Below are 22,911 nucleotides of genomic sequence, written 5' to 3'. Positions count from 1 at the left end.
TCGATTGAACAACACTGAAGGAATAGCAATATATTTCCAAGTCAGGATGGTGAGGGGCTTGGAATGGAACTTGCAGATGGTGGTGTTCTAGTGTATCTGCCACACTTGTCCTTCTGGGTGTGGTGGTCGTGGGCTTAGAAGGTGCTAAGAAGTGGTGGTGAATTTCTGCAGTGCATCTTGCGGAAGATACATACTTCTGCTACTGAACATTGGTGGTGCAGGGACTGAATGTTTAAGGATGTAGCACAATCAAGCAGGCTGCTTTGACCTGGATTGAGTGTTGTTGGAGCTGCACATATCCAGGCAAATAGAGTGTATTCCATCACAGTCCTGATGTTCCTTGTAGACAATGAACAAACTTTGGAGAGTCAGGAGATGAGTTACTCAGTGCAGTATTTCTCGCCTCTGAACTGCTGTTGTAGTCACTGTATTTGTATGGCTAGTTCAGTTTACTTTATGATCACTGGTAATCCCCAGGATGTTGACAGCAGAAAGTTTAGTGATGGCGTAGCCACTGAATATCAAAGGTGGGGGCTACATTCTCTCTTACTGAAAATGACCATTCCTGGCAGTTAGGTGGTGTGAAATGTTACTTGTCACTTTTCAGCCCAATCCTGGATACTTTTCAGGTCTTGCTGCATTTAGACATGGACGACTGAACATCGTGCAATCATCACTGATTATTCTTACTTCTGACCTTATGACGGAGAGAAGGTCGCTGATGAAAGCAATTGAAGATGACTTTACAGAACAGGAGGCAACCAACTGGCCCATCAATCCTGTATATAAAATACAGGGCAGAAACTCAAAAGGGCAGAAAGCATTTGGGAAAGGCAAATAAACAACTTACTTAATATTACATATATCCTGATTTTCTTTTTCATTCCCATGTAGTGCTGTGGCTTGTGTACTGTTCAATGACCACTAGTCACTGTGAGCATACAATGGTGAGCACTGTCAAGCTGCAGGTTGCATCACTAGCTCAATCCATTACTCAAAGAATTTTCACACAGACACAATTTGGGGAAATAGGAGTCAGGACTTTAGTATTTAGCTCCTGGGTTGTGACCAGATAAAACTCGCATCAATCAACTTCTCTGTGGTGGCTGTTGATCAGGAAATGAACTTAATGGACGCAGATTCCAAGTTAGAATATAGCATTCTCTATCCATGCTGCTGTGGATGCTTAGTCATCAAAATATTTAAGACAGGAATCAGTAGATATTTGGATAATAAGGGAATTAAGGACATGAGATAGGACAGCAAGGTGGAGTAAGGAATTAGATTGTCACCACCATCTTCTGCAAGGCTCCTGCAGTCAAGCAATAAATGCTGGCCAGTCAGTGACACCCACATCACACAAGCATAAAAAAAGTGGAGTGGGGTAGATAAGTTGAACAAGTACATGTGCTCTTGTTGTTTATGTTACGATGCCCTGAGAACAAACTCAAGGTGTTTACAACCAGTGACAAAGTTACTGCCATTACACAGCAGACTATCTACATTGAGCAAGATCTCTCAACAGCAAATTAATGTATGGCCAATGAATCTGGTGGTATTGCTTTAAGAATAAATATTGTCAGAACAGGTAGAACTCTTGGTTCTTCTTCAAATAGTGTAGAGGAATCATCCATGCCCATGCCTTGGTTCAACTTCTCGCCTGAAAGATGGCACGGTGGCACAGTGGTTAGCACTGCTGCCTCACAGCGCCAGAGACCCGGGTTCAATTCCCACCTTGGGCAACTGTCTGTATGGAGTTTGCACATTCGCCCAGTGTCTGCATGGGTTTCCTCCGGGTGCTCCCGTTTCCCCCCACAGTCCAAAGATGTGCAGATCAGGTGAATTGGCCATGGTAAATTGCCTGTAGTGTTAGGTGAAGGGGTAAATGTAGGGGAATGGGTCTGGGTGAGTTGCTCTTCGGCGGGTCGGTGTGGACTTGTTGGGCCGAAGGGCCTGTTTCCGCACTGTAAGTAATCTAATCTAATCTTTATAACAGCTTCAGCTAGTAACATGTACTCAAGTTACATAACTCAAACCCACAACTTCCTGACAAAGATTACAGGATATTGGCAATAAGGCAAGCTGTCAAATCAAAATCAAACTAATACAGAGAACGAGAAAGAAAGACAGAAATAATAAGAAATGTCAGACACAGAACTAGTGTGTTTAAAATTACTTTAGTTTGAAATTCCAAGAGTAGCAGGGCCAAATAGGACAGCTATTCTGCTAATATAAGGGTCAGTACGGAAGTCTCAAAATGAATGTCCTCAGCTTCTGAAATTCCTACCTGACATAATCATTCCAAAGAAATTTCTTCCGTGGTCCCATGACTCTTCGGCCTGGTTTATCATCGTCGTCCTCTTCAGAACCATTTTTGTCTCGGTCCTCTTCAGACGCCATTCTGAAAAGATACCCAACACATGAGTAAGGAGAGGTAGAGAGAACTGGCATCTTCCCTCCACATTCATCCACATCCCGCTGCTGCGCTTTTTGCCTCAGATCCACAAACAGCTGCTTTTGCTCTAATGTCCATCTGCAGAGTCACTGCCCATGACCAATGTCTATGACCCTCACGGGAAGAGACCAGAAATGCACTGGGTTTGTGCAGTCAGTATGTGCACGCACGCGGCATACTGCAACTCAATCAAAATGAAAATTTAAATACTCAGGAGAGAACATATGCTTGTCTTATTTTACAGATCACCACAGCTTCAAGGTTATAAACTATTGACCACATGCTAACACTCTGCAACAGATCAGAAGAAAAGGATCTTTAAACATCCAGATACAAAAATAACAAAGTTAATTCATGGATATAAGAGTAGTGGAATGGTGGCCTTTCCCGAATGGGGAAGGAGTTGCGGTTCATTTGTATACATCCTTTGTCAACCTGGAGAACTGCATTCAGTTCTGTATACTGGACCTCAGGAAGGTTATGTTAACCTTGGGTGCAGCACAATTTCACCTGAAAATGTCTGGGCTTATAGGGTTACATTAACAAGAATGTATTAACTTCGCCTGTAAGTCCATTGAGCTTAATAGATTGTGCAGTATGTGATTAACTGTTTTAAAATGATAAAATAAAACTAGCTTGTATTCCCAGCAGATGATCAAGGACCGATCTGAAGTTATTTTAAAATGAAAACAATTTTAGTGGGTTTGTACAGAGAAAATATTTCTGTCAGTGGAGGAATCCAGACCAAGTGTGAACAGCTTTAAAATTAGACCTATTCAGGAGTGAAATCAGGAAACAGTTTAGCGCACACAGGGTGTAGCCAAAAGATTGGAACTCCTCCTCTTCCAAAACGCAGTGGATTCTGGGGCCCGATGGAGCAAGGACAGATACATGGACTTGGGATTGAATAGCCTACCTCTCTTTGTGACAGAAAGAGATTGGAAAAAAGGTTCAACTTGAATTTCTATTAAGAATCATTATCCTGTATGATGTGGGGAGATGGTAGTGAAGTGGTAATGTCATTGTACTAGCAATCCAGTTTCAAGGCTAATTCTGTGGGGACATGGGATCAAATTGCACTCTGGCAGTTGGTGGTACTTAAATTCAGTTATTCCATTTGGAATTGAAAGCTAGTCTCAGTAAAGGCAACCATGACAACTATCATTATAAATCCCATCTGGTTGACAAACAGCCTTTCGGGAAGGAAATCTGCAGTCAGACCCAGTCCAGTCTGATGTGTATCCAGACCCACAGTACATGGACCATTCTTAACTGCTGCTTGAACTGGCCAAGACAGTGATACCAAATCCCATAAAAGAACAAGGAAAGTAAAAGACACTTGGACATGCAGCAGAATTTAATACTGGTTTACGTTTGTTAATGTTTGCTTTTCCAGGTTTGTACAACACAACTGCTTCCAGAAGCGATTGTGCTGACATCCTTGGTCCTGGTGCTAAAGGACCTCTTCACGTACGTGGCAGTGTTTATCATCACCCTCAACCATACCCAAAGTGGAAAAAACACAGTGCAATGACAGCCTCTTCTCACATTAAGTTTGATGCCACAATTCGTTAATCTGTGCACATTTACAACTTGTTCACTCCTTCCATGCGTCACTTCATTTCCACTGTACAGTGTTAATGAAGAGGCATCAGCCCCAGGGTTTCTTTTATCTCAATTCATGGGATGTTAGATACACCGATTGGGCCAGCTTTTATTGCCTATCCCTAATTGCCCTTTCGAAGGGATGGTGAGATGCCTTCTTGAATGACTGCAGTCCATTTGGTGTAGAGACACCCACAATGTCATTAGGGTTAGAGTTCCAGAAGTTTGAGCCTGTACCACAGAAGAAATGGTGATATAATTCCAGCCAGGATGGTGAGTGGCTTAACAGGAACTTGCAGTTGGTGGTGTTCTCATATAACTGCTGCTCTTGTCTTCTAGATAGTAGTGGTCATGGATTGGGGAGGTGCTATCTAAGAAGCCTTGATGAAATTCCATTATCCTACATTTAGGATTGTCAGATCAATAATAATGTCATCTGATAACTCAGCTAAGATCTGTGAAATTATCACTGACAATAATCATTTCCACTTCAACAACATTTCTTGTCTTCATCATTGCTTCAGTCCAACTGCATTTGAAACCGTCACTCCTCCTCTTGTTAATTCTGGACTTGGCTATTTCAATGCTACTCTGGCTAACCTCCCACCTGTCCCCAACCCATAGTCTTGAGCTCATCCAAAATCTACCTTGCACCAAGTCCTGCTTATCCATCACCACTCTGCTTGCTGATCTACACTGAGATCTAGCCTAGCAAGGTCACAGTTTAAAATTCATGTTCAAGTTCATAGTCCTCACTCCTCCTCATCTTTGCAATCTTCTCCAGTCTCACAATCTCTTTCTCTCAAATTTTGTCAGAGACAAAAAAACTGCAGATGCTAGAATCCAAAGTAGACAGGCATGAGGCTGGAAGAACATAGCAAGCCAGGCAGCATCAGGAGGGACAGGCATGAGGCTGGAAGAACACAGCAAGCCAGGCAGCATCAGGAGGGACAGGCATGAGGCTGGAAGAACACAGCAAGCCAGGCTGCATTAGGAGGTGCAGAAGTCGATGTTTCTGGTGTTGTCATGTGTAGCTCCAATATTGATAATCCACCACTGATCACTTTGCCTTCTGCTGCTTGGGCTCTAAATAGTTGAATTCATTCCCTGAAACCTTTCACGTGTTTGATCACTTATTCCAATGTTTCCTTATGTGCTTTGGTGCCAAATCATGTCCAATAATAATACCCTGAAATGATTTGGAACATTTTACAACATAATAAAAGCACAAGATAAACCAAAGATGTTAACCGAATTAGAGATCTTTCGATCCGGATGACTTAGTGCTAATCGGATGTGGTTTTCTCTAGAATGTTCTGCCATTGTCTGCTCTGAGGGTGTAGGATTGAGCTTGAAAGACTCTATTCATAAACTTCCCAATGGGAAAACCTTTGTCTACCCTTATAGTCGTATCAAAGAATCACAGATCTGAACTTGCGCTTTAACAGTCTGGATGAGGGGGTTGGAACTACAGGTACAGTCTTAATTTTAAATAAATGTAGAAAGTACAGTGAAAAGTAGCTCAGGATAAAGCAATGAACTCTAGCAACCTTTTAGAGAGCACATTTACCATGACTTTTCTGGTCTAGCATTCAAATCTGGGAGAGCATTTGGCAAAAAAAAACTGGAAAAGAGGGCTGAGAGGTAAACATACTTGGCAAACCGGGCTTGTGTATGTGCTTGGAGTTCTTCCTGATATTTTACCAGTTGTGCTGGCATTACACTTGCCACTGCTTCCTTCAGCTTCTGTGTCGGATCCCGTAACCGCTCATCCTGGGAAGGAAGCACAGATGTTAAGAAAATAATCTGCATATCTATAGTGCCTAATCTAAATTCAGGATATCCCAAAGCACTTCACAGTTAATTAAAAAATTTAGAAGTGCAGTTGCCGTTGTAATGCAGCAAGTGTGGCAGCCAATACATTCACTACAACAATATGAAACAAAGAATTGCAGATGCTGAAGATCTGAAATATAAACAGAAATTGCTGGCAAAACTCAGCAGATTTAGCAGCATCTATGGGAAGAAAGCAAAATTAACCTTTTTGAATCCTGTGACTCTTCATCAGAACACGTGCTACAAACTCCCTTTGACAGCAGAGCAAAATAATGAGCCGTTCTAGTACATTAGTTGAAAAATAAACATTGACTAGGTTGCTGGAAAGAACTCCTTGATCTTTACTGATTAAGATCAGAAGTCACATGATACCAGGTTATAGTCAAAGAGGTTTATTTGAAATCACAAGTTTTCAAAGCCCTGCTCCTTCATCAGGTGAAGTGAAGGGGCAGTGCTTGGAAAGCTTGCGATTTCAAATAAATCTACTGGACTATAACCTGGTGTCGTGGGACTTCTGACCTTGTCCACCCTAGTCCAACAACAGTACTTCCACATCATGGGCGGCATGATGGCTCAGTGGTTAGAACTGCTGCTTCACAGCGTAAGGGTTTCATCCAGGTGCTCCGGTTTCCTCCCACAATCCAAAGATGTACAGCTTAGGTAAACTGGCCATGTTAAATTGCTCAGTGTTGAGGGATGTATAGGTTAGGTGCATTAGTCAGGGGAAGTGTAGAATAATAGGGGTAGGGGAATGGGTCTGGGTGGGATACTCTTCGGAGGGTCAGTGTGGACTTGTTGGGCCAAATGACCTGCTTCCATACCGTTGGGATTCTACGATTCACCTTTACTGATTGAGACTGTGGGATCTACCACTTAACCTGACAGGGTGGATGCTGGAGATCAGAGTTGAGAGTATGGTGCTGGAAAAGCACAGCAAGTCAAGCAACATCCGAGGAGTAGGAAAATCAACGTTTCGGGCATAAGCTCTTCATCAGTTTCTTCGCTTATTCTAAACACAACATCTCTAACAGTGCAACAGGTACTGCACTACAGTTTCAGCCTGTATCATATGTGCAGGTCCCTCGCGCACGGTTCAGATTTAAAACCTTCCGATGAAAAATACTACACACTGTGTCATAGAACCAGGAGCAGGAATAGGCAATTCAGCTGGTCAAGCCTGCTTCACCATTTAATATGTTTATGGCTGACTTTATTTTGGCCTCATTTGCACTTTCCTGCCAGCTCCCATGACAAATTTACTCATGAAAAATCTGTCTATCTCCTCCTTAAGTTTATTCAGTGCCCTGGCTGCACTCTGGGTAGTGAACCCCACAGATTCATGAACCTTTCAGAGAAATAATTCCTCATCATTTTTAAAAAATCTGCATCTTGTTCTACACGCCCAACACGGGGAAACATCCACTCTGTGTCAACTTTGTCAATTCCCTTCAATCTTGTCAATATACCTCAAACAGGTTACACCTCATCCTTCTAAACTCCGGATAGAATATTCCTAAACTGCTCAATCTCTCCTCATAAGACAAGCCTTTCTCTGGAATTAATCTAGTAAACCTTCCCTGACTAGCCTCCAATGCAATTACATTCTTCCTCAAATAAAGGGTCCAAAAATCTACGTCGCCCTCCAGATATGGATTCACCAATGTCGTGTACAGTCGTTTTATACTGCAATCTTTAGCAACAAATGCCAAAATTTAATTTGTCCTCATTACCTGCTCTACCTGCATACTAGTTTACTAGTTTCCTTCAATTCATGCATGACGACACTCCGATCCCTCTGCACTGAAGCATTTTGAAGTTTCTCTCCATTCAGATAGTAAGTTGCCTTTGTACTCTTCCAACAAAAATGGATAACCTCATGCTTATCCACATTCAGTTCTAACAGCCAAATTTCGACCCATTCACCTAATCTGTTCATCCATATGTAAATTTATTATTCCTTCATTGCAAATTATTTCCCCACTGATATTAGTGTCATCCACAAAGTTAGCTGTATCACATTCCAACCGGACATCCAAATTGTAGTCGCATCCATCTGGTGTTCCACATGGAGACCACATGTAGGCATCAGATTTAACAAGATTAAAATAAGCAGAGCAATGTACTCAGACCACTTAAAAATCATAGGCATTGTATTTAGCTAGCACTCTCATTCCACTTACATTAATAAAACACTTAAGGCAATTTTCAAAGTGGACAACTTGAGAGTTATTTGGAACACCAGCACTGTCCAAGGTAGTCGGAGATACAAACTTGAAGCCATAGAGCACACTTAAATAATTAGAGTGAGGGGTTTATGTAGAAAAATTCCACTATAATCTTAGCACAATTTTATAGTGAGTAAAGGTAAATAATAGCAATATTGAGAGGAACTAAGGTTCTGTAGATAGGAGATGTGTTTTAATTGCTTGTCGATAATGCTTGAACACTGAAACAATGGTCAATGAACCATTAGTGGTTTGCAAATTTTGGCTATGTGGCCCATTAAGTCATGAGTGAAACATTTCTTCCACTGCTTGGTTCCGGTGTATGAATTTCACAGAAGTAATGATCAGGAAAGGGCTGTCCGTAATATAAATCCCTCACTGATGGAAGAATTCTATACTCATCCACAACTTATACTAAGGAAGAGATACAAGAGGTCTGTTTTGTGCTTTTACGTTGTTATACTTTCCACGTGACTGATGGAGCTCAATATTCAGCAACTAACTTACACATGGAGATATAAGGTGTCCCTCCCCTCCCCGGTAAAACTGCAACATAGCATAAATAACAGTCATAGTCTGAGTTTTGAGAAGATTTTTAGCTCAGGTTGAGGTTCTGCATGCAGGTTTGCTTGCTGAGCTGGAAGGTTCATTTCCAGACGTTTCACCACCCTACAGGGTAACATCTTCAGTGGGCCTCCAAGCTAAGCACTGTACGTGATTCATGCTTTCTATTTATATGTTTGGGTTTCTTTGGGTTGGAGATGTCATTTCCTGTTCTTTCTCTCAGGGGGTGGCAGATGGGGCCTAACTTGATGTGTTTGTTCATAGAGCTCTGGTTGGAATGCTATGTTTCTAGGAATTCTTGTGCGTGACTCTGTTTGGCTTGTCCTAGGATGGATGTGTTGTCCCAGCCGAAGTGGTGTCCTTCCTCTGTGGAACAACGCATCCATCCTAGGACAAGCCAAACAGAGACACACACAAGAATTCCTAGAAGCATGGCATTCCAACCGGAACTCTATCAACAAACATATCAAGTTAGACCCCATCTACCACCCCCTGAGAAAAAGAACAGGTAATGACATCACCACAGGAAATGACACCACCAACCCAAAGAAACCCAAATATATAAATAGAAAGCAGGAATCACGTACAGTGCTTCGCCTGGAGGCCCACTGAAGATGTTACCAAGTAGGGTGACGAAACGTCTGGAAATGAACCTTCCCGCTCAGCGAGTAAACCTATATCCAGTCATAATCAGTAATTCACCCCTTCCCCAGTATGTTGGAAACAGGCACTATTTACCTGCCTGAAGTATTTGGGTCTCTTAGAGTCACCCAAGCACAATGCCACACTGTCCATGCTCTCAATAGCAATCGTAACATTGTCATCAAACCAGCAAAGGAGGAGCTACCATCATACAGAACAGAACGGACTACTGCAAAGAGGCGTACTGACAACTGAACTGAACATTACAGACAACTACCTGCCAATCCGACTAAAGAACACACCGGTCAATTCAACAGACTGATCAAGACCTTTGATCCAAACGTTCAGAGTATCCTATGCAGTCTCATCCCACATACTTCTCACATTGGAGACTTCTACTGCCTTCTGAAGTTACACAAAGCCAACACACTTGGACAACCAATTGTATCAGGCAACAGGACCCTATGAGAGCACTTCGCTGGCTATGTCGAGGGCATCTTAAAACCTATTGTACAAGGAACCCCTCAGTTTCTGTTGTGACAGTACAAATTTCTTACAGAAACTCCAGTCAAACATTCCTCATCAAAATGGCAGTCTACACCAGCATCCTCCATGACAACGGCATCACTGGACAGCCTCAGTACTCAACACCAATAACTTTCAATATCCAGATGCCAGCCTACAACTCATCTGCTTCATCCTCGACCACAACAGTTCTTCATCCAGACACACCGAACAGCCATGGGGACTAAATATGCAACCCAAGATTTTCATGCTCAAGTTTGAGCAAGACTTCTTTGCTGCACAGGACCCCCCAATCAACACTATATACCAATACATTGACAATGTTTTCTTCCTTTGGACTCATGTCAAAGAATCAATGAAACGACTAGATAGTGATATCAACAAGTTTCATCCCACCATCAGACCTACCACGGACTACTCTTCAGAATCAGTCTGATTCTCGGACACACGCATCTCCATCAAGGACAGACACCTCAGTACCTCACTCTATCGCAAGCTCACAGATAACCTAACAATGCAGCACTTATCTAGCTTCCACCCTAAACATGTTAAAGAAGCAATCCCCTATGGGCTGTCCTGCAAATACCCAGATCTGCTCAGATGAGGAGGAGCACGACAGACACCTAAATATTTTGAAGGACGCCCTTATAAGAAAGGGATACGATGTTCATCTCATTGATTGCCAGTTCTGACATGGCACAGCAAAAAACTGCAACGATCTCCTCAGAAGACAGACACAGGATACGCTAGAGTACCCTTCGTCGTCCAGTACTTCCCTGGAGCAGAGAAATTACGCCATGTTCTTCACACACTTCAACATGTCATCGCTGACAACGAGCATCTTGCCAAGATCATCCCTATGCCTCCACTTATTGCCTTCAAACAACTGCCAAACCTTAAACAGACCACTGTTCACAGTAAACTACCAGCCTCCAGGATAACATCGATCACAACACCACACAACCCTGCCATGGTAACCTCTGCAAGATACGTTAGATCATCAACATGGATACTAGCATCACATATGGGAACACCATCCAGTATGCATACAGGAGATACTTCTGTGACTCGGCCAACGTTGTCTATCTTAAATGCTGCAGGCAACCTTCCCCCCAGGCATGGTATACTGGTGAGAGTATGCAGATGCTACGATAATGGGTAAATGGACACTGCGCAACAATTGCCAGACAAGAATGCTCCCTCCCAGTCATGGAACACTTTAGTGGCCAAAGAAATTAGGCCCCGATCTTTGGGTAAGCACCCTCCAAGGTCGCCTTCGAGTTGTACAACAACGGAGAATTGCCAAGCAGAAACTGACAGCCAAGTTTCGTACCCACGAAGACAGCCTCAATTGTGATGCTAAGGTCATATCGTGCCACTTATGACCTCACCACACTGTTCTGTATCTGTAAAATCTTCCTTACTGTCCTGGTTTGACACCATTATCATGATAATTTATAATCCCTCTACATTAATTAGTTTATACAGTTTTGGATTACTTATCACTTTGGTTAGACCTTCAGCATGTGACTCGTATTCCTATGATGTTATTCCAGTTGTTTGGTTTGTCTGCAGCACTACCTCATTTTTAATTTTTTGTAATTATCTCTCTGCCTCAATTGGATTATAGGTCACCCCTCTGCTTTCATTTCAGCTGTTGACACTTTACTCACACCATCTGATACTCCTGATCACCTGCAGAGACTTATTATTTGGCCTGTCGACACTCCACTCACACCATCTGCCTATAAATTCTGTGCCTGTGTGCTTCTCTCTCACTCCACCTGAGAAAGGGGGCAACGCTCTGAAAGCTTAGGATTCAAATAAGCCTGTTGGACTAATAACCTAGTGTCACCTCACTTCTGACCTAGTCACCACTGTGGTTAACAATCAGGAGATTTTATGCACTTGCTGCATAGCAACTCAGGATAGTTACTCTATTACTACACTGCACTTGAAAGCTTGGAATCCTTCACCTTTGCAAAGATTACAAATCAAAGCTGGAATGTATGATTGATATTATCCTTGTCCCACTTATATTCCTCTGGGTATTTTGTTGGGACATGGCTCTGCACTGTACAAAGTTGCATGTCTGGAAAGCAGGAAAACAAATTCCGTACACTAGCTCTTGATTTTATTTACCTGGTCATTGAGATGTAATTTCTTCAGACGTTTCATCAGGGTGTCCTTGCTGCAGGGCAAGAAAGAGGCCAAATAGCTGTATACTGCCGAGCGCACTGTCACATTCAACTCCTGTAATTGTAGCTCAATGCTGTACAAGGACAGACAAGAATAGGCAGATGCGATGACAACGGCAACAATATATCAATAATGAAGCATATAATATAAAGCTCCATCCTATTACTTTCTTACCAAAATTGGAACATACTAAATATCTTGCAGTCTTGTCACAGGACATTAGCATGTTGCCATGCACTTCAGAAGTTTGTCATTTTGAGTATACACAGGGAATGGAATATCATTTAGGAAACTAATAAACCTTAGTTTTGCTTTCAGTTTATGATCCTTCACAATTTCACTAAAACAGCCTTTCCTATCATTCAATCACAGAGTATTTTCTTGGGTCTTAACCACTGTTTTGGGGACTATATTCCAAAAGTTGATCCATTTTTTCTCAGACATTTGCTTAAAGAAAGGTCTTATCCTTAATCACAGAAATGTGAGAAAAGCAGAATACTTACTCCAGTAGGATAGTGTTAATATCTGGCGTGAAGAATTTCTTCTTTCCTTCTCCTTCAGAGCCCTTCCCAGCCTGAATAAACACGGTAACAGTATTAAAGGTAAACCAAAGAACACAACCATGCCTGGGTGTGAGCCATTCAGTAAGAATCGGGCTTAGTGCTCATTGTACATGTTCAGTAAATAACTGTCGAACATATGTAGACTGACAAACCACAGAAAGGGGTGTTACACTGAGTGATATATAACAAATCTCTTAGTTAATAAAATCATAAAATAACTTGAGCATAAGAAGCAGGTCCTTCAGCCAGCTGTGCCTATGCTGACCCACTGAAGAAATTCACCTAGTGTCATTTGGATCTGGTAAGACAATGGCGACTTGACTTGACTCCCCTGATTGCTTTCCCACAGACATGTACATTTTTCCTTTTCAGATAATCCAACACTCTTTTCAATGCCTCAGTTAAACATGACTCCATTCTCAGGCAGCGTACTTCAGACCCTAACCCCACATACAAAACATGAGACAGTGAGAGGGAGAGACAAAGAGAGAGAGAGAAAAAGAGAGACACAGAGAGAGAGACAGACAGACAGACAGAGAGAGACACAGAGACAGAGAGAGAGAGAGAGAGAGAGAGAGAAACACAGAGAGAGAGAGATCAAGCAAAGAATGGCAGTGTACATGCAAGGGGCTACCGCCCTTTTCCCATTCCCAGTACAAATACAAAACAACTCTTTCCCCTTACTTTTCATTGTTATCTACCACTTCCTCCCTGATCCCCAGAAGTTATCCCGGGATTAGATTCAAATGTGTTATACAGCATTTTTGTCAAATGTTTTTTTGAGAGCCAAAATACACAACATTGACAACATAATCATTATTCAAATCAAATAGATTCTCAAAAGAAGCTCAATTAATCTGTTAGGTGTTACCATACTTTAATCAACTGACTTTTCCTTGCAATATTCTGTTTCACTTTTACGTTTAAATTTGTTCCGTCATTATAAATGTCTAACACCATTCCCATTATAGATGACAAGCACAGGGAACACAGTTTTAAAGGGTTTGGATGGGGAGGGCAGAGGGATGAGGAATGGGAGGAAAAATCCGCAGTGAACGGTAATGACCTTCAACGTTCTGTCTATGAGACAAACATGATCGATGGTTTCAAACGAATAATGGATAGGCACTTTAAAGAATCAAACTTCTACGCTATGAGGATTGAGTGAAGGAATTCATTAGTAAAGTTTGATCACATGGGACTCAAGGTGAGCTTACCAGTTGGTAACAAAATTGGCTTGTCAGTAGGAGACAGAGAGTGGTGGTGGGAGAATTGTTTTTCGGATTGGAGGCCTGTGACCAGCGGAGTTCCACTGGAATTGGTACTGGGTCCAATTTTGTTTGTCATTTATATAAATAATTTGGATGAGAATAAAGGAGGCATGGTTAGTAAATGAGAGTAAGGTTGCAAAGAGATCTTGATCATTTGGGTCAATGGGCTGAGGAGTGGCAGATGGACTTCAATCTGGATAAATGAGAGGTATTATGTTTTGGTAAAACAAACAAGGGCAGGACATGTACAGTTAATGGTCGGGTCCTGGGTAGTCTTGAAGAACAGAAAGACCTAGGGGATCAGGTACATAATTTTTTAGAATTTGCAACATAAGTGAGACAGAGTGATTAAAAAGGTGTTTAGAACACTGCCTTCATTGCTCAGACGTTTGGGTATAGGAGTTGGGACGTCATATTGAGGTTGTATAGGACGTTGGTGACGCCTTTTCTGGTGTACTGTCTGCAATTCTGGTCACCCTCCTATAGAAAGGGTATTATTAAATTAGAGAAGGTTTAATCAGAACAAATTTACCAGGATGTTGCTGGGAATGGAGGGCTTGAGTTATAATAGGTTGGATAAACTGGGACGCTTTTCCACTGGAGTGTAGGAGTTTGAAGGGAGATCTTATGGAGGCTTAGAAAATCATGAGGGACATAAATAAGGTGAATAGCTCAGGTCTTCTCCCTAGGGTGGTGGAGTTCAAAACTAGGTGGAGTATTTTTAAGGTGAGAAAACATTTTCAAAAGAACATGGGGGCAATGTTTTACACAAAGCGGCTTGTGTGTGGAATGAACTGCGTGAAAGTGATGAATGCAAGTCCAACTACAGAGTCAAGAGAGAAGGTTGAAGAAGGAAGAGAAGATCCATGAAGTTCCGGAATCTTGGGACAGGCCGACACACATTGAACCTGTGTCTCTTGCCATCGAAAGACAGTGAAATGCTTCGTTTCAATTTTTATTGTCCAATAAAGCTTTACAAGTTTGATCTTTAAAATCAATGAATGTCCTTTAGGCCAATGGAGTTATTTGTGGACAAGAAGTTTCTTACCACAGGACTTAATAAAATGTCCACAGCCCTACATCACCCTGGGTTCTAAAACACACTGTAGATGCTTCAGTCAATAATGTAATCATTCACCTTGTAACCTTGGCATTCTATTCTTGACTCCAATTTTTTTGCACTCCATTAACAGAATGCAATACTTTCACTTCTAACATTGCTCATCTCCACTCCTCCCTTAGCCCACCTTTCTTTAGGATTCACTCCTGGAATCACTATCTGGGCCAGCATTTATTACTCATCCCAAGTGCCCTTGTGGTGGTGGTGTTGAGCTAGTTATTAGAGCCTCATCCAGGTTTGTTACCTATTGACTGGAATTTCAAAAAAATATTATGAAAATCTCTGTTGTCCTTTAAGATCCCCCTGAAAAGTCACCCCTTGACCTCACCTTTAGTAACCTAATTTTCTTTGTTACACCTCCATGGAGCAGCTTGGAACATTTCTGTATTAATTGTGCTCTACCAAGGGCAGAAGAGGAAATGACATAATTTTGACCCAGTGACAATGAAGAATTGGAGGCGAACATTCAAGTTGGGGCAGTGTACTGGAGGGAAACAGTGGAAGTGATGGTGTTCAGTGCATAAGGACATGATCTGGCAGGGCTACTAAGGGACCTATCGTTGAATGGTAATCACCATCTAGGTCTACATGTGAACAACACTTTGCAGGATAGTGCCAGATAGCTACAGGCGTATCTGTGGTGAGAAGGCACAAGAGGAAGCAAAGGAACAAGAGGAAAATTAAAAATGAAAAGGTGTCCCTCTGAAGACTATGTGACTATGACACTGTCACCCAGGTCAGAAGATCCCAGGTTTTCAGACACTGCACTGCATCAGCAGTTAGATTCATTTCACCTCCTCAACCTCCATTGGAAGGTTATGGGACAGAAAAAAAAAACAGACAGGCCTCCCATTCCTGATCACTCTCCAATAATTCCTGTTTAAAAACGGTGGATTGGATTGAACTCTGCTATGACAAAATAAATGGTTGAACAACTTGAGAAATAGGAACTTCCTGAAATATTTGGACAGGTCTTATTTCCCAAATTTTGCTTCCTGTTTCTCTGTGCCCATTTTCTTCCAATGGAAATACAACCACTTCCTCTCACCCATGCACTTTCAAATGTTCCCTCTCTATTTCTTTTTAAAAAAGGTCAAACCCAATCATGTTTGAGTCAATATTCACTAAAAGCTTCTCACCCTTATATTACTGAACCCCAGGAGGAACTGCACCTCCAGATCAGAGATTAAAAGCTAGAAAATGGAACTGATCTCTCCAAAGGCGACTCTGTGATTTTCCAGCTAGGTACTTACATGAGTTTCATTGTTCAAATGTACAGCACATAGTGTCTTAAGATCTTTGATCTGTTTTTCGAGCAGGACAGGTAACCCCACTGGCAACTCAACCAACTGCTTTTGGCTTTGGGCCGCTAAAGTGAAGCCCGAGGACATTGCAGTGTTGCTGTTTTCCTCGGTTTCAGAGGCTGGGCTTCCGCTTGGCGTTTCTGCTAGCAGCTTATCTATGTCCAGGTCACCAAGCAACTCCATGGCATTGGCAGCTTCCTGAAGCAAGTCATTCTCGTTCGAGTTCCCCAGAATTGCAAAGACTTGGTCAGAGGCAGTCACACTGATGTCGGAACCAGCAGCATTCTTTATTGCCTGCTCAGGGACTTGGAGGGCAGGTATAGGCTTCATGGACATTTCCTGCTTTTTCATGGCTTCTTTCTCCTTCTGGAACTTTTTGAGCATTTCAGCCAACGACAGGGCATCACTATGACTTTTCCGCTTCTTTTTATGTTTGTCAGCGTTGAGGGCCACCACTCTGAAAGGAAGCAGAGAAATGTTAATGGGGTGTACTGATTAAGTTAGTTGACTAAAATCCAGACAATATGAATTCCAATTTCACCACAGCAGTTGCAGAACTAAAAAAAAAGTAAAATTAAACAGCCAGCAGTAAAAATGAATATGAAGCTCAGGGTTGTCACAAACCCACAACTGGTTTACAGATAATCTTTGAGAGAAAGAAGCCTGCCATCTGCATTCAGCTTGGCCTGCATGTGAATATAGCTGCACAGGGATACAGTGAACTCTTAACTGCTCAATGAAACAGTGAGACACTCAGTTGCATTAGACTACTTCACCAATTTCTGGGTTAGAGCCAAAAAAACTGCATATGCTGGAATCCAAAATAGACAGGCAGGAGGCTGGAAGAACACAGTAGGCCAGGCAGCATCAGGAGGTGGAGAAGGGTCACACTCGAAATATCGACTTCTCCACCTCCCGATGCTGCCTAGTTGCTGTGTTCTTCCAGCCTCTTGCCAGTGTATTTCACCAACTTCAGGAGCAGCTAGGTTTTAACTCTTTCAAAAGGAACCTTATCTGCACCGGAAGCACTGTACCCTGCAAGGTTATGGATCAGGTGCTGGAAAATGGGATTAAAATGGGCAACCGATTTATTCAGTTGGTTCAGACACAATGGGCTGAATGGCCTCTTTCTGTGCCGTAACATTTCGACAGTTCAATGGGTTTGGTAGTACACATCTTGCAGGTGATGCAAGACCAAGAATTATTTGTTTAAAGATATGATTAGGCAATAAGACAGTACAAAACAAGAAGAATGTTTTTGTGTTGATGAATCAGTCTGCTAACATCACAATATTCCAAAGTCAAACAAATGTAGGCCATTTGACCACTCGAGTTGCTCTGCCATTTAATCAGGTGATGTCCGACCTGTAGGTGTTTTAAGTTCCATGTTCCAGTGCCTAACAAAAACCTAACTCTACTTTCACCACCATGAGTCAGACTTCCAAAGTAGCAACTCCTCAGAAAAAAACCCCTCTCATTTCTGTTTTAGAAGGGTGACCCTTAATTTTCAAAGTGAACCCTACACACAGTGGAAATGTCCTTTCTATATTCATTTTTGTAAGACCATTCAAGATTTTATATATTTCAATCAACTCAGCCCTCACTTTTCTAAACTCTGCAATAACCTTTGATGTTACCTTGTACAGTACTTTCTGAACATTTAAGTATAATACATCAACAATACATTCCCCAATGTGTGCTACCGCTTCAAAGAAATTTAATAAATTGATTAAATGTGATTTCCCTATCATAAAACCATAATAACTCTTCCAAATTACCTTGATTTTCTTGAAGCACCCAACTATAATGTCTTTAATGATCGATTCTAACATCTTCTCCATGACAAATGTCAAGCTAACTGACATATGGCTGCCTGTTTTTTGCACATTGATGTTTTCTCCAAGTTTGTTAGTTAACCGTGGATAGTAGGCCCACCTTTTGGATGCCATATATACTCAAGTAATAGTTGATCTCATGTAAGAGTTGACCCCCTATTTTTGGCCAAAAAATCTGGAATTTTACATACATCTCATACAAAAGTCAACCCTAGTTCTTCGCAGATAACAGATCAACATTTATGAGTGTGCCAGCCCTCTGCTCTGGCTTTACGGTCTGCCAGTTGCTTCTCTCCAGGTTTTCAGAATTCATTATGTTTTTCTTTACTCATTTAGAGATCAGTTGGGCTTCTGCTAATGATACAGTATGAATTTTGACAGGCATGAGCTTCAGCCACTCAAAAGTAATATCTTATAGACGAATGCATAAATTTAACCGTAAAAAGTTGTTTAAAAAAACTTGACTATAACTACATGGTATTTTCTTTGTAGTAGGGATATATTTATTCTGAAATATGCCCTTAAATGTTTGTCACCATTTATCCCCTAGTCTAGTGGTCTGGTTCACTTCAGCTAGCTCAGGTTTATGTCGGCATAGTTGTCCTTATTGAAATATAAAATCCTGGTCTTAGACCCAATCTAATCCCTTTCCAACTGGATATAAAATGCAATCATATTAAGATTGCTGTTACCCAGGGGGATGACTTTACCCTGGGGTCATTAATTTATGCTGCCACATTACAAAATATCAAGTCTAATATAACCTGCCTGGGTTTCAAAATGAGATAATTTCTTAGAACAACACAAAGATATCCAGGTAACGACAGCCAATCTGATCTTTCCAATTCATTTGTAGATTAAAGTCACCCATGATTATTGCTTGTCCCTTTATCACAAGCACCTGGTATTTCTTCTTCCATACTTTGTCCCACACTGTGTTACTGTTAGGGGGCCTGAAGCCCACTTCAAAATGTGATTTATTTCATTTATTTTTCTCATCTCCACCCAATCTTGATCTCCTGAACCAAGACATCTCTAACTACTGCACAGATGCCATCCTTGATGAACAGTACTCCTCTCTACCATTACCTAGCTTCCTATTTTTCTGGAATGTCATATACCCCTCAATGTTCAGGACCCAATCCTTGTGACCTTACAACCACACCTCCACAATGAAGTAAATGCACATGATCTGATCACCAATGTGCAGTGTCAATTTCTACAACTTGTTATGAATGCTGTGAACATTCAGATACAGAGCTTTTAGTTTTGTATTTTAACAAAAGCATGGGAGCATAAGGGTTTGAAACAAGTTATGCTCTGACAACAACACCACTAGCAATTAGTAGGAATTACAACTAAATTTTTTTTGAAAAAAGATAAGCATCAGCACCTATTTATTTCAGAACAGACAATAGGTCATAAGACTGCAAAACCCAAAATGAGTTGATTTCTCATGATTGGGAAGGATGAATAGGAACAGTTTAGGAAAAAGTACAAGTGGCACAGTAACTCAATGGTTAGCACTGCTGCCTCATAGTGCCCGGGATCCGGGTTCGAATTCCAGCTTTTGGCAACTATCTGTGTGGAGTTTGAACCTTCTGTTTCTGCATGAGTTTCCTTCCACAATCCAAAGATGTGCAAGATAGGTGAACTGGCCATGGGAAATTGCCCATAGTGTTCTGGGATGAGTCGGTGAGATGGATTAGTCAGGGGTAAATGTAGAGTAGTAGGGTAACGGGTCTGGGTGGATTACTGTTTGGAGGGTTGGTGTGGACAAGTTGATCCAAATGGCCTGTTTTAACACTGTAGGGATTCGATGATCATTTTATAAGCTTTTAGAGTCATAGAGATGTACAGCATGGAAACAGACCCTTTGGTCCAACTCATCCATGCCAACCAGCTATCCAACCCAATCTAGTCACACCTGCCAGCACCTGGCACATGTCCCTCCAAACCCTTCCTGTTAATATACCCATCCAGATGCCTTTTACATGTTGCAATTGTATTAGCCTCCACCACTTCCTTTGGCAGCTCATTCCACATACCACCCTGTGCGAAAACGTTGCCCCTTATTTCTCTTTTATATCTTTGCCCTCTCACTCTAAAACTAAGCCCTCTCGTTCCGGACTCCCTGACCCCAGGGAAGAGACTTTGTCTATTTATCCTATCCATGCCCCTCATAATTTTCTAAACCTCTACAAGGTCACCCCTCAACCTCCGACACTCCAGGGAAAACAGCCCCAACCTATTCAACCTCTTCCTATAGCTCAAATCCTCCAACCCTGGTACCATCCTTGTAAACCTTTCCTGAACCCTTTCACATTTCACAAAATCCTTGCGATAGGAAGGAGACCAGAATTGCATGCAATATTCCAACAGTGGCCTAACCAATATCCTATACAGCCGCAAAATGACCTCCCAACTCCTGTACTCAATACTCTGACCAATAAAGGAAAACATACTAAATGCTATCACTATCCTATTCACCTGCGACTGTACTTTCAAGGAGCTATGAACCTGCATTCCAAGGTCTCTGTTCAGCAACACTCCATAGGACTTTACCATTAAGTGTATAAGTCCTGCTAAGACTTGCTTTCCCAAAATGCTGCACCTTGCATTTATCTAAATTAAACTTTTAAAACAAACTCAGCTTACATGTGGAACAGCAGCAAAGTGGCCATCACCACTGGTGATTCCAGAACTAATATGTTATAATTACCAATGGTCATCTTCTCTAGAAGTGAAAAAAGCTGAGGGGTTATTCGACAGGTATCTTAACAATTATTCCGTAGTTTGATTAGGTGATGTAAAGATTTTCTACTTGTGGGGAGTCCAAAGCTGGGACTGTAAATTTAAGATAGTCACTGCAAGTCTGTTAGAGATTTTGTAGACTTGTTTTTACTCATAGGGTGTCAGAACATGGAACTCACTCACTGAGGTGAATAGAACAGATGCTTTTTACGAGGAAGCAAGGTAATTAAAGGAAGGGAAGTAAATAGGATATCAGGCTGCTAGATTAAGATGAGGCTTGCATAGGGTCTAAAATCTACTATGGGGAGAAAGTGAGGACTGCAGATGCTGGAGATCAGAGCTGAAAATGTGTTGCTGGAAAAGGGCAGCAGGTCAGGCAGCATCCAAAGAGCAGGAGAATCGACGTTTCGGGCATGAGCCATCCGTCTACTTGGATGTTACACCAAATGGCCTATTCCTCTGCTGCATATACCATGTAATGTTGACGGTTCATGGTTAATTTCTGCACTGGTCACTTCCCAGTCTCACAATGACAAACAAATCTTAATAGGCTAAGAGAAGCTTCACAAGTACTATTCCACCCGTCAGCTATGTAGGGCATGTTGATTACACTACTGAAGTAGGTCACTACTCTCTTGCCAGCAGAAAGTTCACAAGTTGACAAGAAAATGTATGTTAATAAGAAGTTGCCTTCATGGTTTTTCCTCAAATGGATATTGTGTATTTTTAATCCGCACAGGTCCCGAAACTTAAAAAAAATTGTTGCGGTCGTCAATGCAATGTGTTTCCTGTTTATTGCTGTTTTACATATCAAATCTATATATTTCCTATAAGTGCCCGCAAAACCTTTTCAGTAAAATTAGTATGTTCATTGCAATGTTATTTTTTAAAATTTCCATCCCATGACATGCCTCTCATTCCCCTTCCACTTCCTTTTATGTCACTTCCATTGGATTCCCCCTTTTATTCATATGTCATCCCAATTCTCACTCCATATCTTACATACATTCCCCCAACCAACATTCCCTGTAACTTTCCTGCCACTGTGCAGTCCTCCAGGTCCATGTGTCATAACAGCTTTCGGAGGTCCTAATCCTCTAGCCAGGGTAACTTTGCCCCCTTTGTCACACCTCATTACCAATCCCATACCATTCCCCATTTCCATATCTTTCTAGCATTATTCCCACTTCATCACATAATTCCAGCTCACCTCCCTTGCTTTTGCCTCACTCTTCTCCCAAATATCCTTGATTATCCTCCAATGCTGCCCCTTAAGCCTCTCCCCATCCACCCCTCCCCTTTTCAGAGTCTAACATTTGGTGATGTTGTTCTAAAAAACCATTGTTCTGCACCTAGAAGTTGGTCCATTCATTATTTTAAACCAGTTAATTTTTAAAAACTTTAAATATTTGACGTGTAAGTGGCATGAACATTGAAATGCACCAAGAACTGCAACAAAGCCTCAGGGCTTCCAGTGATAAAATGCTGAAGCTGATTCTGTGACTGTAAGAACTGCATTATTTTATTTTTGAGCCTTTAAAAACGGTGGACTGGAAGGAGAAAGAAAAAAAGGGATTTACCAGGATGTCTGCATAATTTCACAGCAAGGAATTGTGAACTTGGTGTTTGTGGTAGTGGGCTTCTGCAATGTGCAGATCAGGAACCGGAAACAAGTTACAGAGACAAAGAGGGTGTGCTGTTGTTCTCCCCAGCAGAAGTTGTCTGTCCTCTCCAGTAAAGAAAACCTCTGTTTAAACTTGAAGAAAATCAGTTACCTTTCCTGCAGCAGTTTCTGTGAGCTGTGACTTTAGAATTGATAGAGATCTTTTCCAGATGAATCAGTTGCTCTGTACTTTCTACAGAGAAAGCTTCCAGACAAGGGTCTGGCAAGCCAAAGACAGATCATCTCAATTTGGAATCAGGAAGCGAAGAGCACAGAACCGACTTTCCAGTTTTTCCTCAACCTCCATCAAAAATCTAGTTTCCCTATTTATTTATCTGTGTGCATGTGTA

At 41.6% G+C, this 22,911-nt stretch overlaps 1 protein-coding gene across 5 annotated transcripts in view; it reads right to left on the bottom strand.

Moving 5' to 3' along the window:
• LOC122542317 (ubinuclein-2-like) overlaps positions 1-22,911 on the bottom strand; it is an 84,339-nt gene that overhangs the window by 41,500 nt on the left and 19,928 nt on the right. For all 5 annotated transcript variants that reach the window (XM_087978373.1, XM_087978375.1, XM_087978374.1 and 2 more), the window contains 5 exons: positions 16,259-16,766; positions 12,555-12,625; positions 11,995-12,124; positions 5,715-5,833; positions 2,288-2,401 (listed from right to left, as the gene is read on the bottom strand). In XM_087978373.1, the coding sequence (XP_087834499.1) occupies positions 2,288-2,401; positions 5,715-5,833; positions 11,995-12,124; positions 12,555-12,625; positions 16,259-16,766 (942 nt within the window). The remainder of the gene's footprint in view (positions 1-2,287; positions 2,402-5,714; positions 5,834-11,994; positions 12,125-12,554; positions 12,626-16,258; positions 16,767-22,911) is intronic.

Source organism: Chiloscyllium plagiosum, unplaced genomic scaffold (assembly GCF_037043375.1).
Source record: "Chiloscyllium plagiosum isolate Xiang-an unplaced genomic scaffold, Cpla_swu_hap1 HiC_scaffold_33, whole genome shotgun sequence".
Lineage (NCBI taxonomy): Eukaryota > Metazoa > Chordata > Chondrichthyes > Orectolobiformes > Hemiscylliidae > Chiloscyllium > Chiloscyllium plagiosum.
Note: the sequence above shows the minus strand (reverse complement) of the source record. Positions and strands in the feature narration are given on the sequence as shown.